The sequence below is a fragment of the Procambarus clarkii genome, chromosome 42, assembly GCF_040958095.1.
Source record: "Procambarus clarkii isolate CNS0578487 chromosome 42, FALCON_Pclarkii_2.0, whole genome shotgun sequence".
NCBI lineage: Eukaryota > Metazoa > Arthropoda > Malacostraca > Decapoda > Cambaridae > Procambarus > Procambarus clarkii.
Window position 1 is genome coordinate 1833839 of NC_091191.1, and position 18379 is coordinate 1852217.

General features: G+C 37.7%; 2 protein-coding genes across 5 annotated transcripts in view; both read right to left on the bottom strand.

Moving 5' to 3' along the window:
• The window catches only part of LOC123770339 (sialin), a 32909-nt gene extending 20600 nt beyond the window's left edge, over nt 1-12309 (bottom strand). For 2 of the 4 annotated variants that reach the window (XM_069339804.1, XM_045762137.2), the window contains exons 1-7: nt 12079-12258; nt 11038-11152; nt 10192-10234; nt 8162-8358; nt 5705-5938; nt 4039-4126; nt 2068-2288 (exon numbers count right to left, since the gene is read on the bottom strand). In XM_069339804.1, coding sequence (XP_069195905.1) covers nt 2068-2288; nt 4039-4126; nt 5705-5938; nt 8162-8358; nt 10192-10234; nt 11038-11151 — 897 coding nt within the window. In that variant the 5' untranslated portion in view covers nt 11152; nt 12079-12258. Of the gene's footprint in view, nt 1-2067; nt 2289-4038; nt 4127-5704; nt 5939-8161; nt 8359-10191; nt 10235-11037; nt 11153-12078 lie in introns of all 4 variants that reach the window. The other 2 variants (XM_045762139.2, XM_045762140.2) reach the window with 2 other exon arrangements.
• Nucleotides 12310-15400: 3091 nt separating this feature from the next.
• On the bottom strand, nt 15401-18366 carry LOC123770336 (uncharacterized). Its single transcript, XM_045762132.2, has 3 exons — nt 16151-18366; nt 15854-15980; nt 15401-15479 (listed from the first exon to the last, which is right to left on the bottom strand). Exon 1 carries the CDS (start codon nt 18347-18349, stop codon nt 16202-16204), a length of 2148 nt encoding a protein of 715 aa, XP_045618088.2. The 5' UTR covers nt 18350-18366; the 3' UTR covers nt 15401-15479; nt 15854-15980; nt 16151-16201.
• Nucleotides 18367-18379: the final 13 nt, after the last annotated feature.

Sequence of the window (18379 nt, forward strand, 5' to 3'; positions counted from 1 at the left end):
GTGTCAACACCACAAATTATTTTGTATGATCTCACCGTGTAACCCATACATTAATTACTCAACAGGTGACATTAGAATACTTGCAAAAGCAAAGATTTTCTGAACCTCCCCATCTGGGGTGAAAAAAAAAGACAAAACAGGGCATGCAAGACAGAGATAGTTATTAACAATTCCTGAAAGTGGCCCAAATTTGCTCTATGATATGCAAAAATGTTCGTTGAATGTGTCTGGTACAGCATGCAAGAATGGTACTAACAGTTTCTGGGAGGCCCCTGATGATATGGTGATCATTGGTCCATTACCTACCTCCTACACATTGAGGAACATGGCTTTGAGTTATGACATGAGCATCTATGACAGTGTCACCCTAATTTTCAATCTTTCTTAAGCTAAGGAGCCTACTTATGTAAGCTACTGTGACAGGATACTATAAGTATAAAAACATTTAATTTTACAAAGCAATATATACATGTGAATGTAACATTAGTGTTTAGAATCCTATGGGCGAACTGAATATGAATATTTAGTCAACGAGTAGCACAAGATGGTTGTTAGAATAAAAAGATAAAGTTGAGTTTCTCAAGAGGTATCGAGATTGTCATATTGTACATGTGATAACTATTTCTGCACACAGATATATATAGTTGATCATTCAAAATAAATGAATTAAATAAATTTTATATACAAAAGAAAAGCACTGAAAACCATGTTATGAAACCATCAACTCCTATAATTAATATATAATATATATTTTATAGTCATTCAGTATCTATATATAAATTACTGTTATATAAACATAAAAAATATTATAGCATTTTACAGTCTTGAATCTTAGAAACTACAGTATAAATAAAACAAGGCAGTGAATGTAATGAAATGCTTGCATCTGAGCCAGTCCCTTAATTGCTTCATGAGGCACTACACACTCCAGGCTGTAGTTGATCTATTTCCCGACCATGGCAAGTAACTTGGCAAATGGTGTTGTTATGCAGTTAGAGAAGAGAGAGAGTGGAAAATGCAATTTATTCCTCCACCAAGTGATTTCTCACTATAAGACAAATAACATATCTATACACTCAGAAAACCTTGAAAACAATCATTTGAAAATCAAGGAAACCCAATTACTGCATTGCTCTACTAACTAGCCATTACATCCTCAGAAGACAGGACTGGACCAACCTATGGAGCTGAAAGAAAGAAGTGTTAACATTAGGAAATACGGCCAGAGACTAAAAGCCACGCATGCCCTGGCAGCAATGATTCGGCCACCCAAAGAAATGCAAAAGAGCCTGGAAATGAAGTTCCAGAGTGAAGGTGATGGAGAAACCTGTGTAAACCAGCTCTTATAGCCAGAACAGTAAGTAGTGCAGCAACAATTACAAATCCCAGGAGAACTGCACAAACCATGGGAAAATGCAAATCAACATGGTGGCCATCACCTGCCACAGGTAGGAAAGCAACCCAAGGAAGGGAACCCCAAGGAGAAAAACAAGACACAAAGGCTGAAATGACCATGCCAAAAACAGACAGAATGCTGCCAGCAGACAGGGCCTACTGATACAACCACAGAGACCAGAAACCAGGAACTTAAGAAAACCATGACTATTAGCAATCCCAAGCCAAATCACATCCTACCATTGGAAAGCCAAGGCACTAACAAACAGAATCCATAAGTACTAGTGCCCAACAAAAAGGAAACATAGAACTAATGGAAAAAAGAAAAAGAAAAGAAAGAAGCAAAACTAAGGAAAGAGCACAGCCACCCCCACAAGCCAAAATGACTTAACACCCCTGGCAGTCCACCTCAACTTTGCAAAGGCCATTCCGGTGAGTGTACAGTACTGCATTAATAATACATTATTTTATCTAATAGTGAGGGATGTCAGTGGTGGATCGAGCAAGATTTTCTACTGTCTCCCTTCCTTAGACCATTTGTAAAGTAACTTGCCATGGAGGGGGAAATAAGTCATCTAGAGCCTGGTGTGTGTAAATAAGTCTGGGATGGCCCATAAGGCTCAGACTTGGGTATCAGCTGACGGGCCCCTGTTGCTCAGCAGACAGCCTCACCTCATTTTTTCTGTGATCTCCAGTACCATGCTTAATATAGAGCTTTTCGGAAGTGGTGATTGTGGGATGGAGATCTGGAGAGTCATAGGCATACATGAACCAAAAGAATCCCCACACTAGTCCATACAGTCCAAATATAATAAAGACTGATGGCCATCCCCACTCTGTTTGTGTGAGCCATCCACTTATTGACAGTGTCACCACAGTTCCAATTTGACATCCTGAAATGTTTAAAAACAATTAGATAAATATTTAATAATTATTATGATTTGATGAATAATAAGATCTAAGGTGTCATATATTAGCTCGATAGCTCCAGGGAGCCGTAGGGGCTCCCCACTGAAACTTTGCTAAAATTAAGGTACAATGAATTACTCCTTTCTACTACTAACTGCCTCAAAATGCCACAAAGCAAAGAAAGCAAATTTGTCAAATACTGTACAAGCAGTATTTAGTAAAGCTAAATTGTGACTCCTTCATTAATCTATGCTTTTCAAGATGTATGTATACGAATTATAATATATTTATAACCAATAATAATTGATAATAATTTATAATTTAATTTAATTTATTTAATTAAATTAAATTTTAATTTAATTTAATAATTTATCATTTTTTAAGTAATTTTCCCACAATAGCCATTAAGTTAATTGACCAGTAGTTTGATGCAAGTGATCTATTTCCCTTCTTCAAGATTGGCACCACATTTACAACAGTTAACGATTTCAGTACAGATACTGTACTCTGCTTGAATCTAATGATATATTAAACATTAAAGTCTATTGTAATCCACAAGTTAGGAGTTAATATTTACTAGTGAATCAAGCACTACAACACTTAACAAATGATGGTTGAAAGAACATGTTAAGTATTCAGACTGGCCACACATCGAGGTAAAGTCAAAGGGATTAAGACAACTGTTGCCCACTCAAATGAATGTACCAGCCAATAAGATAAAGGGTAACCCTCTTATGTTCCTGGAAACAAGGAGATTTTACATATAATCGGATTATACCCTACTTGGGATGCAATATGCAATGGTTGAGGCTAGGACCAGCTGGAGGGCAGTCTCGTGGCAAGAGTGGTTCTAGCAAGTTCTCCTTATCTCCGTCTGTGGCAGCGGGGGAGTGAAACAGATCAAATGTGGGGACCCGATGTGATCTTGTTGACCAAGTCAAGTACGCAGTGTGTGAATATTGGATGGGAGACTAACCAGGTGTGGAACGTTGTAGTGATGATTCGGTATTAGGGACTCAGGTGGAGGTTACGAGTTCAGGTGGTGACTGGAAAGGTACAGTGGGGTTATGTGTATGAGAAGCTAATTTAACCAGAGAAAGTAGATTAAGGGTTAATTATTATCAGAGTATATTTATGTAATTAAACTGGAAAAACCCAACGGTCTTTAATCACCTTTCATATGTTCTTTCGTGAAGTTCCTGTATAAACCTAGTAGTACGCCTCAAGGGTTTTAGTGTAGAGAATTACATGGTAGAAGTAACTGCTCCTGAGGCAAGGGAGTTACAGTTGTGTAATCATTTTGTTCGGGATGAACCTGGGTTCAGTAATCACGACAAGTCAAGGATTCATCGAGTTAATTTTTACATTCTTTGAGGACACTGGCAAAGATTTCATTTGGTCCTGGAGACTTGTTTGGACTACAAGGTTTTATGTTTAATAGCTTCCTTGCTGGTAACCACAAAATAACTCAAATTGTCCTCTTTATCACCTACATAAATTTGTTCAGGTGTAGGTAAAATACCAAATTATTCTCTAATAAATACGGAGACAGTATACATATTTAGAATGTCACCCATTTTTGTTATTTATATCAAGGGACCAGTGTTCTCCCTAAAAGAACCAGATTTCTCCCTATCAAAGGGCCATTCTTCACCCTATCAAAGGACAAGTCTTTTCGATATCAATTAAAAAATTCATAGACATCAATAACCAAAAGAAAGAGAAGTTACATACCTCCAGCAATACGAGCTAATGAGCGAGCACGCTCCTGAGGAGGTATCCAGTACGACATCATCACATTCATGGCTGGGAAGGTCACACCCTTGAGTGAAGCAACAGCATGTTTGTAAATTAGTTAAATTCAGAATTCAATGATGATGTTCTATAGCTGTGCAGCTTGGCAACCTCAGTTACAGGAATTATAAAGCGTTGGAAAGTTATTTTGCAAGACATCTACAATATATATACAGTGGTACGTACCTCCATTTATGAATTTAATCCATTCCCAGAGATAGGTCGTAACACAAAATCAAATTTCCCATAAGAAATAATGTAAATTGAATTAATCCATTCCACACTCCCAAAAATATTAACTTCAAAATACATTTTGTACATAATACACATACTGTACTGTACATATTTTGTACTATACTATATACAAGTTATAGCTTACCTTAATTGATGACTTATTGGCGTATAGAAGATGGTGAGGAGGGGGGGGGGGGAATGCATGAGAAGTGTTACTATTTGGAAGGTGAGTCTCCTTCCATTATAACATCAGGCAGTGATGACTTCTCTGGGGTACTCACTCTCTCCTACTTTTTGCAGGCATACCACTAGGACCTGGCTGTGGCTCATTGCTTGTTTGTCTCGCTAAGAATCTGTCTAAAGACACTTGTCTTTCCCTACATTTTAACACTTGTGTGTTAGTGTTAGCAAGACATCACATTGTCCTTTAAAAGGTCAATGAAATGGCCTGCTACAGCTTTATCTGGGTGAGTTTTTTCAATAAAACTTTGCAGTTCTTCCCACACTTCACACATTTTCTTAATGAGGAAGGGATATTCTCTACTCACAACTATTTTCTTAGGTTGAACCTTTCCACTGACTTTCTTGGGACCAATGGCGTGATAAATAATAATTACTTTTATGTTCAAAAAACAAAAAAGCACAAAAACAATGAAATTCTTTACAAAAAATTCAAACGCGATCGTCACTAAGCGGGCGGCTCTGGTAAACTGAGACTGGGTCGCCCATGCCACCAGGAATCACGCGCTCGGTCGACCCATGGGTGTATCAACAAAGTTGCAAGTCGACGTAAAGGTCATAAGTCGAGTCGAATTTTCCAACGAAATTGGGGTCATTACTCAAACAATTTGTAAGTAGGGGCATTTATAAGTTGAGGTTCCACTGTATACTGGTATATTTTAAATATCTTGCCACTGAATGCCAGGAAATCTTATAAACAAATAAGACAATACTTTCTGTTGACTTACGTGTTACCTATTAATGATAACTTTGTAATATTATTATTCATTTCACAAAGATAACTGCTCTGAGAACTGTTGAACACAGCTACCTACATTTAAACCTACTTCTGTGTACTTTTATCCTTAAAAAAAAAAGTGTTAAATGTAATGATACGCCATTTTCTGGGCGAGCCCCGGAGGCTCCCATCAAACTTCCATGAATATAAAGATTAGTTGAGAAATGATGTGAAAGATAATGTGTTTGGCTGGTCAGGCAAAGAATTTATCATATTATACAAGGCATGGGAAGAAAAATCACTAAAACAGACATAGAACATTCATGCCCATATATGGTGAAGCAGGGACCAATTTTATGATCTCCACAAAAATATACAGGTATTGCCCAGAACACAAATTAATTAATTATTTACCTCAGTCATCCCTTCCAGAATTCTTATGATAACAAATGCAGTAGAGGAATGTCTGGCTGCCATTGGTGAGACAACTGTGAGAAGACCAGTGAGTGTTACTCCAGCACCAAAGATGAGTCGTCCTCCCAATCTCTCAGCCAGTCGCCCACCAAGGTAGTTGGTCAAGAGGTACCCATAAAAGAAGCTTCCAAGAATCATTCCTTGAGTTTTTTCATCCCAGTCAAATTCTCCTTTCTATAAAAAATTGAAAGAGCTAATTACCAGACAATAAAATGAAAGGAGATTGCTTGTCAGATAATGAAAGAAAACTTTTCTTTTTGCCTTTCGTAATGCCTTTTTCTAGTAGAGCCTCGGTGGCTCCCTGAAACTATTTCGTTGAGATGGTTTCCCACTACTGAGTCACATTAGTCATATGAGTCCAGTTTGGTCTACCATGGACCAAAACCAGAGCCTGGACCCCTGACAGAGGTGTTGAGAGCAAGGGACTGTTACAACCGCCAACAACCTAGAAAGCATCCAGAAGATAAACAAAGCAATACATACAACTGCAAGGTTCACAGAAAATTAAGCACTGAAACAGACAAACAACTCTGCAAATGATTCATTCAAAACAATTGGCTCAGTTAAAACTAGCTCGAACCCTCTAGTGGAAATGACTGCCAACAGGAAATGCCATAACAATGTCCAAAGGATGGCCAGCATTTACCTGAGAAAAAAGTGGAACTCGCCATGCAGAGGTGACTTGGGAAGGACCAACTGGTCTAACAACCACGACTGGATTGGCTTCTAGCCAAAGAGGAAGGCTGGACATTTTGGGTGGTACCTGCTGGTAGTCATTTGCACTAGGAGGTTCAAAGTACTGTAGTTTCAAGTCAACTAATTGTTTTGAATGAATGTTTGAGAAGTCATTTGACAGTTTTGGTGCTTCATTTTCTGTGAACCTTTCAGTTACCTGTATTGCTTTGCTTACTTTCTAGATGGTTTCTTGGTATGGGTGATCATAACAATTCCCTACTCTCTGTGCCAAGGGGGAAGGGAAGCCATGTTCTGACTGGTCCCCAGTAGGCCAAACAGGACTTGTATGAGACGTGATTCTGTAGGAGGAAACCATCTCGGATCGATAGCTTCAGGGAGCCAGAGAGAGAGAGCTCAATAAAAACAAATATGGTGGCCTCCTTACTTTGTACAGTATTACAATAACATAAGACTTGGGAACACCATTCTCCACTTTTAATTACCTAATTTCTGCTCAAATTCATCACAGAATATTTCTGCTTGCATTTGCTGCTACTGTTACTGAAACCTTCATTGATGCAAGTGATCTGTAATGCAGTGGTAAGTGTAGATGGTTCACAACTAAATACAGTAGTCCTGACTTAGATTCCCATTGATTGATCAATTGAATATCTGTGCACATTTCCTTACACCCGATGCCTTCTTTTCCCTTGCAGCAAGTAGGTACCTGGGGGTTAGTCAACTGCTGGGGTTGCACCCTTAGAAGGTAAATTGCTGGCCTAGAGCAGGGGTCAAACTTTTCAGTAGGAGGGGCCACATACTGTAGTATAATTTGTACATTTTTGTGGGAAAAAACAGCATTGAATGTAATGAAACTCCATTTTCTGGGTGATATTTATATATTAGACCATGGCATGAGTCGATTAGAGTTCTTGCCTACTGGGGACCACGAGCCAGAAACTGGGCCCCCCCTCAGAGAGGCACGAAGCGCCATGGCCTATGGAAACCCCCATGTGCTCCATGTCTGCCATTGACCAGGGTTCTGGCCTACCTCGACAACTGGCTAGTGTCGGTTCCCAGCTCGCCAGGTTCAGGCTCCTGGTGAACTGTAGGAAGTCTCATCAGGTTCCGTCTCAGGTTTGGACTTGGCTGTGTTTAGTGTGGGACTCTCAGACCACTTCCTAGTCTCTCCCTCTGGAGTCATTGCTGCGGCTGCAGTCTCGCCTTCGCTTGCGGCTGCACGGATGAGCGGCGCGGCGGCATTATGTGATGTTTGCTAGCTTCTCTGATCAGTTTTCAGTTGCATTTTCTTACCATGTGGGATCTGTTTTGTTATGCCTACCTTTCTGGATGCCAAACCCTGGTCGATGGCAGATAAGAAAAGCCCCAACTTCAGGGGGGGTTTTCCTGGGCCATTGCTTCCCTGTACCTTTCTGAGGGGGGCCAGGTTCTGGCTAATGATCCCCAGTAGGCTGAATTCCATTAACTAAAGCCCTGGTCTAATGCATCACATATTAGCCCAATAGCTCCAGGGAGTTGAAGGGACTTCCCACAGAAAATTTATATATATACTGATGATGAAAACAAAATTCAACCAGTTGTGTTTCAGGCAGTGGGCCTGCGAAGCATTACTTCATTCCACCTAGATACAGGGAAAGTACTTAAAATTAGATGGTGAGTTGGTGCTTGGATAATTACATAATATACAGGTTCTGTACTTACAATTTCTGCAGTCACTGCCTTTCTTTTCTGGTATGCAGGTACTGGACATGTATCATCAATTCTAATAACTTGCTCCAGGCCATTGGAATGAGGTTTTACCATTGCAACAATGGCAACAGATAAGTTAACGCGCATGGCGTAAACACCAGCAAACCCCAGGAATAACAGAATGATCAGCACATGGCGTTTCCCAAATCCTGAAAAAGTTACAAATATGACACTATGAATGTTTTATTTATATAGTATTTGCATAATTTTCACTAGTATCAGACACTTGTGCAAATCAGGCACACAGCAACAATAAAGGAGGATCTGGCCAAATCATACATAGGCATTTCGCATACTGTTGGTTCTGAAAACGTAACAGATCTTGGTAGTACAGTTGGGCTCATTCATGACTTGCAAGCAGGAAGCCTGAGTTTGAATCCTGGGCAAGACAGATATGGTTGGGTACGTTTCCTTTCATCTAATGTACCTGTTCACCTAGCAGTAAATAGGTACCCGGGAGTTGGTCAACTGTTGTGAGTTGCATCCTAGGGAAGGGCAGTACTGTATGAATAACAACACATTACCTGGATGATACCTGGTTGATGGGGTTCTGGGAGTTCTTCTACTCCCCATGCCAGGCCCGAGGCCAGGCTTGACTTGTGAGAGTTTGGTCCACTAGGCTGTTGCTTGGAGCGGCCCGCAGGCCCACATACCCACCACAGCCCGGTTGGTCCGGCACTCCTTGGAGGAATAAATCTAGTTTCCTCTTGAAGATGTCCACGGTTGTTCTGGCAATATTTCTTATGCTCGCTGGGAGGGTGTTGAACAACCGTGGACCTCTGATGTTTATACAGTATTGCCTACTCTAACAGCACAAACTCCCAGCCTGACAAGCATATTTCTAAATACAGTACAATATTACTGTATATATGATAACTATTCACACCACAATAAAATGCTTACTGCATGATAGTCTCCTTTCATTTTACCACTCATTAAGGCAAACATTAAGGGTACAGTACTTGTTTCAAATGCTCCCCCTTCCCTGAGAGGAGGAAAGCATGGAATGATACTAGCTGAAAGATCCTGAAACTGAAAGATTCTTGGCTCTCTGAACATAATCTTTAAAATGCTCTCCACCTGCATCAGGCAAAACATTTTTTTTATAATTAAAACTACAGTAAGCTTCAAGAAAATGTTTGATATAATCACAAACAAAAGCCCTATATAAATAGGGTGTTGAGAAGTGAAACACATTTATGAGAAACTCTCAGATGCTCCCATAGCCAAAGCATTAAGAGTCAACTCAGGCTTCACATCACCCACCAGGCTTAAGTGACTTATTCCCCTTCATGACAGGGAAGGGAAACAGTGGTAAGTCTAACTCAAGCCAGTTTACTATGATACAAACTAAAAATCACAACCCTCAAATATCACCTGCTATCAAACATTAAATGTACCAGGTCTGCTAATTGTCACTCTTAAAAACTACTGTTTATCAAAGAAATAGGGTACATATAAAGCAACTATTTTAAACTAGAAATGTTGTATTTATTTATTTATTTATTTATATATATACAAGAAGGTACATTGGGATTGTGAGAATACATTGGATAGTACAGTATTTACATTCTTGTAAAGCCACTAGTACGCACAGCGTTTCGGGCAGGTCCTTAATCTAGCAGATAATTTTAAGTAGGTAATTTCAATCAGAATTGATATGTATGTACTGAATTGATGTACTGAATTGATATATGATATGTATAGTATGTACTTAGTATTTTGAAAACACTTTTTAGGAAGAGTTCTACAAAGTAGCTGTATATAAGAATTTTGTAAGTCATTGAAAAACAAACCCCTCTAGTATTAATTAATCTTATTGATAACTGCTATAATTTGCATATGGCTATGGTCAATAGTGCTAGTATTGAGAGTCTTGTACATATTATAAGGTGGTGTTCAATACAATCTACAAAAAGCATGTATGCACAGCCCAAGTGTTACACAAGCTTACTGGTTAAGTCTGTTTCCTGTAAACTTACTTATTTCAGGTGAGTTGCTATGTCCCATATTTTCATCCTCTTTCTGGAAATGCAAAGAATAAAAAAGCTTATGAAAAGCAGTTAAGTAGCATATTTCTTGAACAGCATCAAGACAACCTGTAGCCATCAACATCTTACACACAAATACTGAATGTGCTATATTGAACACATACAGTACTTTAATACAGCAATGAACTTTTTTAAATAAAAGATTGCAAACAAAGCTCTAGGAATTTTAGGATGATATTACTCAATATTTGCAATGTTTTATACAGTGCAGTATATTCATTATGCCTTTTTCAGAACCTTCTACTATACCATTCAAATAGAATCACAGTTATTATTTAACACCTCTGTATTGTATGAATTTCATTTCTTTAAGCTGCCCCAAAATACCTTTTTCCTAATCATTTATATTATCATATAGAGCATATGCAATCACAATTACCAGCTTTACTCTTTCAAACTTGAATTTCACAAACAACTTGAACAGTGGCACAAGACATTCTTTGCCGTTACCTTTCATACGAAAGAATTTAGGCAGACCGGTCTGCAGCCCATCACAGGGCACAAGTGCTGATTGCATCACACACTGCTGGTCACTGCAGTCACCCAATGTGACCAACTTAAAACTACTATACTTGTATCTACATTTGTCTTCTGAATACAGTATATTAATGAAATGAAAACAAATTATTTAATAATTTGCTCCAAATTATATGCTTAAAGAAATATATAGCACATGTTCTAAGCCATATCAAAGATATGGATATAGTTCATGTTCTAAGTCATATCAAAGATACTGTACATGTTTTGAATCTTCAGTTCTTTAATATGAGAAAGTACCTGCTGTAAGTTTGATGTTGCTTGATGTTTGAGGTCATCCACTAAGCTGACCCGAGAATAATGAGTGTGAGACAGCATCCATGACCAAATATGTAGAAAATTCCACGTTCTCATGCTGTGTTAAAGGAAAATAAGTTATTATAAAAGTTTCAAGTACTCTAACATACACAGTACTTTACTTACATTTGTATTCTTATATCCTAAAGCAAACATCCACCTGATGTTTATCTACAGTACTGTATTCAGATTTTAAACTATAGCAGGGTTTTGGCATTTATTGCATTTACAGCATAGCACTTTCTCCTGATACAGTAATTATTTATGTCCCTGGGCCTGCATACAACTATTCAATTATACCTATCAACTATTTAGTGTTGATAGTCCTATGGCCCCTCAGTCTTTACTGGTATGAGAATTGACTTCTGGGGATGATTTTTGCTGCTTTATATTGTACTGTCTCCAAGGCAGATATTTCCTTTTGAAGGCAAGTTCTCCATGCTTGGGTACAGTAGTCCAGATGGGGGTCACACCAAAAATTTGTACAGTTGCATCACTACCAACTTTCCTGACTCTCAGGTCTTTTTCTTCATCAATCTACTGCATGGTAGTGTTGTTGATTTTATAGTTGTGATGTGTATTGTTATGCCCCCATATGCATATGATGTTTATTGGTATGCTTTGTGCAAAATATCATTACTAAGATATATTGATAGGGCAGAAAATACATGATTATCCTTATATTATATCGTTTAATACACAAATGTTTTATCAAAGACCTACCAGAAAACTGCATCAGGTTGACCAGAGAACTAAAAGTGGTTGATTTACAAGTGTTTTTAGATAGACTGCTATCCTTGTTAGTGTGCTTAATGGAATTAAGTGGCAGAGGTTTGGGTTAAATTTACTTTAGAAAAATGAAGATATATAAATGAAAAAGCTAGAGATAATTTTACCAGAGTGAACTACACACTTTTTCGCAATTCGTGCAGTTTGCACGAAGGGAACTACACTCTGGCCACGAGTACACAATACAATACTTACGTTCTCCCCCTACTGCATTAAAACGTTACAAATATTATGCTTGATGACTTTCATGATATCATCAAACACATTTACACAGTCTAGTCACTTATCATATTGGCTCATTCGTACTAGAAAACACAGTACAACCCACGTCTACAGGTTACGGCTTAACACCTGCACAGTCTGAGTTGACAACGTGTGGCAACACTCCTCTCCTTGCCCAGCAGCCAACGTGTTTAAATAACGACAGAAATTAAGTAAATATTATAACAAAGGAAAAATAACCACACACACATGCATAGTTTGATTTATTCACTGGTTAAACATTAGAGTATGAATTTGTGATGCCGTGAAGTTGGGAAAGTGACAGGTGTCGCTTTGTTTATAAACATGTCACTGATGACGTCATTAGATATCGGGCAGCACTGATGCGTAACAGCAAAAAATTATATATATACGCAGGGAAACAGTAAAATCAATCAAGTACAGGCGATTGGAAGGTCAATACATCTTTGTTCACATAGTGTCTAAGACGCATGGTCCCTGGGGTAGGAACTTCTTGTGATTTCTCAAATTGGGTGCCAGGCTAATAGACAGATCCAAGGGCTGCTAGTTTCTTGTTTCAGCGCCTCAGTGTGGCGATCCAGAGGGAAAACGCGTAATGCCTCCTCAGTTCCTGTTTGGAAGCAGAGGAGCTCCAAGAGATCTATAATCTTTAAACACTTATTGTATTAATTAAATGTATATCTTGTAACATTTAGGTATGTAAAAAAACACAAAACAAAAGGAAGAGGGTGGTAAGGAAAAAGAACATAGAAACTGTATTGGAGGGGACCTAAACATCCCTTCTAATGCATCATGTGTGCTTTCCTTCGAGGATAAGGGTTCCCTTCTACCAGCCAGAGGTGGTATGCCTTTCCATTTAATTATTATATAAAAATTATATATAAATATTATAATATATATATTATATTTTATATATAATATATGATATAATTATATATATTATATTATATAAATATTACATTATATAAATATTACATTACATTATATTATATAAATATTATATTATAATATTCATATATCAAATATATAAAATATAATCTGTATATATATATACCTGTATATAAATATCACATTATATTATATATAAATATTATATAATATACATAAATATACAGTATATATATATATATGTCGTATCTAGTAGCCAGAACACTTCTCGGCCTACTATGCAAGGTCTGATTTGCCTAATAGGCCAAGTGATTTTCTTTATTTTCAATAAATTGTTCCAAATTAGCTTATTTGAATTATTATTATTATATTATATTAAGAACATAAATTATTTACTTAATTTTGTTAGGTAGGGTTGGTTAAGTTTGGTCATATATCTGCGTTAGTTTTAACTCAAATTTAAACAAATTAACTCATACATAATGAAATAGATAGCTTTATCATTTCATAAGAAAAATACATTGAAAAATATATATTCATGAAAACTTGGCTTATTAGGCAAATCAGGCCTTGCATAGTAGGCCGAGTATGATGTTCTGGCTACTAGGTACAACATATATATTTTAAATTTCATATATTATATATATATATATATATAAAATATTATACAATTATGTTATAATATATATACAAATTATATAAATTAATATTTTTATATAATATATATAAATATTATAATATATATAAATATTATAATATATATAAATAAATATTATATTATATATTATAATATATATATATATATGTAATATATATATATATTATATATATAACAATATATATATTGTTATATTATATATAAATATTATATAAATATAAAAAAAGAAGGAAGGGGGTGGTAGGTGAAAAGCACACAAACTGTATTGGAGGGGACCCAAACATTCCCTCTAATGCGTTATGTGTGGTGTCCTCCGAGGCTAAGGGTCCCCCTCTTCAGCCAGAGGTGGTACTCCCTTTTTAAAAAATTATATATTCATAAATATATAAATATTATATTATATGTATAAATATTTTATATATTATATATATATATAATATTATATATATTATATAATATATATAACTATTATATATAGTATATATAATAATATATTATATATATTATACATATATATGCAAACAAGCCTGAATGGTCCCCAGGCATATATGCAACTGAAAACTTACATATAAACTGAATATAAATAATTTATATATGTATATATAAATAAAGCTGCAGAGTCCTTAACCAATTGCGGGCAAAAAAAAAAAAAAAAAGAGAATAAAAACTTTAAGCATCTAATAAAACAAAAAATGACTAATGTTACACAAATTAATAAACAATTACTGTAATGACAAAAACCCCTTAACCTCTTGGCTTAACACGACCAAAAAGAAAATATATACAAGTGAATTTGCATTATTGACAAAAATGTGAATGTGACACTACAACATATAGAATGTGCTCCGAATGTCTTCTGTCACCCGTTCGTAAGAGCATCAAGTTAAGGGAAGACACAACCAAACTGAGAGAGCACCAAGAGGCTTCTGATTCACCACAGCCCATGCAAGGGCTATATATATACTGGTGGTGACGTCATATTGACGCTAAGCTGGGCCCTGGAAGGAGGAACCGGCAAGAGAAGAGGTTGTTTGTTGGTGGAAATGGTTGTGGTTGAACCCCTGTTAGAATCAGAGCCAACTATGGGATCGGTCAACCCATGGCTACGAGGATACGGGGGCCTCGTAGCCTGGTGGATAGCAAGCAGGACTCGTAATTCTGTGGCGCGGGTTCGATTCCCGCACGAGGCAGAAACAAATGGGCAAAGTTTCTTTCACCCTGAATGCCCCTGTTACCTAGCAGTAAATAGGTACCTGGGAGTTAGTCAGCTGTCACGGGCTGCTTCCTGGGGGTGGAGGCCTGGTCGAGGACCGGGCCGTGGGGACACTAAAGCCCCGAAATCATCTCAAGATAACCTCAAGATATGTATCACGTTTCCAGAAGGGTTGCCCATGTTGGAATACTGTATACGAAAGCCGAAATAATATTGTTGAAAACATCTTGATAACTTATTAAACCAAAATTATTTATTAGCCAGAAGAAAGACAGAAATGGTACCTATATGTAAAACCTCTACCAGACAAATATTTTAAGTAAAACCGAAGATATTTGTAGTTGTATAAAATTGGCAGTTTTCATTGCTCATCGAGCTCGAAAGCTGCAATATTCATCTCGGAACAATGTTTATTTCACGCAGATTCGTTAATAAACGTAAGAGTTTTATATGTCACAAGAATGATAGAAATACAAGCTTCACTTTAAGGGGGCAAGAGAAGGGATTATTAAAAGTTGTTCTAGTGCAATCAAAATTTATTGACGTTTTATATGTAAAAGGGGCTGCAACTGGTCCAAGTTTCAGCATCGCAGCCTAAATAGAGAGGGAGAAAAAAACGTATTTTAGAGGATTTTTCAACATTTTTTCAAAGAACTTGAACAAACACAAGTGTCAACCGAAATCATTTCTATGACACTCAGCTATCACATTACCATATAATAAAGGTTTTGTAGCAAGATTTCTATCCCAAATGTATTTAGTACAATAATACAAATTTTCAAAGTTCCCCCAAAAATTACGCAACAAAATAATGTTTATAAATATTTATAAAATCAGTAAATGGACTTAGGAAAACAAAAATGCCTCAGTTTTTAAGAGGCATAAACTCTACATATAATATGCAAGTTTCATGTAAATTTAATAATAAATGAAGAGTTTGAACTCCCATGTAGTTGTTAATTATTTACCTATATAAACAAAGGTCAAAGTTCAGCCACCTGTGGCTGAGGTTGACGTCGACTAATTTCACTCAAAATTGGCACCCTTGCAGATAGGCATGCCTTCAGTAAGGTCTGTAAGTTCCATGAAGATCGCCTGATAACAAAAGAAAAACAATTAGGGAAAAAAATAAAAAAATTGCCAACAGTTTTATATTTACATTTATTTATCATGTATATAAAATAATATCAAAATATCATAATAACAATATAACAATAACATATAACAAAATAGTTCATCAAAATATAACACTAAAACATACTAACCTAATATAATTAGTCTGAAATATGGGTCCTCAAGGTGGCACTGCAATGGCACTAGTCGGCATCTGCCCCATAGCTGGGGTCAGCTTTCTCTGGGGCCTTTCTTGGCTTGGTGCATCTCGTTGGGTCCTTCATCCTCCTGTCCTTCATGTTGAAGTACCAGTCGGTCATGTCATTTTGTGGTAGACCAAGGAGGTTGGTCAGAGATCCCATCATATACCCAGCGTTGTAGTTGACGGCTGTTACTGCCATGGCGAAGTCAACCATTACACGACCAACATATTTGTCTTTGGGGGCGAGTTTCCAAACTCGATGGTGTAGAGACTCGTTTGGATTTTGAGTCTTCCCCTTCAGACACTTGGTCATGTTTTCCTCCGATACAAGACTGTGGTAGATCTTCAAGACTTCACTCATGTGAATACTCGGTAGCTGGAAATGTAAAATCATCTTCTTGTGTGATCGTGGGGTCTTTCCATTTGCAATGTCTTGCTGGTAGAAACACCAAGAGTCTTTGCCTTTAGGGCAGTGCACGTGCACTGGTTTTTCATCAGTTGACGTTGAATGGAACAGTCCGGACAGGCAGGCATCCCTCATTTGTTTCCAGTCCGTGTCGATGTTATCCCTGATGGCTTTTGTGAAGTAGCCTGCCAACTTCTGAATGGTGCTGTTAGTTAGTTTTCCTTTTCCTTTGACCAGTGACATTTGTCTGGCAAGCTGTGTTGCAAGTATCTTGCTGAAGTGATTTATACCCTCAGCCTTTTCCACTTTTACATCTTCATATGGTCCAGCATCATTGTTCATTCCACAAACTTTATTGAATGTCGAAGAGTCACCATCACCCACCAAGGTCGTATACCTAAGTTTGTTGTCTTGAGATCGACCCCACATCAATACCGCGGCATCCGCTTCCATATTTTTGGCAGTGCCATCGTAGTTCTTGTCACAATCCGGTAAATGTTTACCCATCTCACTGTCAAACTCAGCCTGGGTTATTTTTCCATTTTCTTTTCTACTCTTGAACGTTTGGCACTGCTTGCAGTTTTTACAGAAAGTATTGTAGTCCACAACCATCCCTGTGAATATTTCCACAACAAAAGCAGTGCCAATTTGTGAATGGTGGCCTTTTGTATCCCAAGATGCATCAATGGATACATCAATGTCCAGGATGCCACCAATGGGGTGTCTATCTAAATGTTCTCTGTAATGATCGAATATGATACGGCGAGTGTTTTCTTGCAAATGCACCCATCTCTCATTAGCAGCATCTCTTATCTTCCTCTGGATCCTGTTATACATATAATATGATACAAATTTCATTCTATTTATAGAACACATATTATTGTAATATGTATATCCGTGGCCACTTAGCATGTTGCTGTACACTAATGATATCAAATTTTCATGATTTCCCATCAATTGTCGAGTAACTGAAATATTACAATCACTACAGCGTCTTGTCACTTTCACATCATGTTGCACAATTGTAATTGTATGACGTTGTGTAGCGTTTGAACAATACTCGCATACATAATTCTCATCTAGGTAATTTTCAAGACTCTTATCTGTCACCATTAGCACTGACTCACGTGGATTTATTCTACATTTCACTTCACTGTCACTGTCACTGCCACTGTCATTTTTTTCTTCTCTAAATAACTTCAGTCGTTTTGTAGCATTGCTCTGAGTACCTTTACGCTTTGTGGAAATGTTGGGAGTTGCCAAAACATCATGTGAGGTGCTGGGCCCTGCAACATCAGCAGCGGTAGATGCAACATCAGCAGCGGTAGATGCAACATCAGCAGCGGTAGATGCAGCATCAGCAGCGGTAGATGCAACAACAGCAGCGGTAGATGCAACAACAGCAGCGGTAGATGCAGCATCAGCAGCGGTAGATGCAGCATCAGCAGCGGTAGATGCAGCATCAGCAGCGGTAGATGCAGCATCAGCAGCGGTAGATGCAACAACAGGAGCAGTAGGAGCAACATCAGGAGCAGTAGGTGGTGTGGAGGCCCCCAGGAGACAGGCTCGCAGTGTGCGTTGTGAGGTAGCGGGCTGCTGCACACTCTTCACAGGGAGGCCGCCTGTATCTTCACTCGTCAGAATGCGGGTTTGCTGCAAAGCGGCTCTCCGCAGCATCTTTACACGGTGAGCATGTAAGGCTTTTGCTTTTCGAGCTTTGACTTTATTCGATATTTTCGCCATTGTGCAGTAGATGTAGCAAAATGCGATATT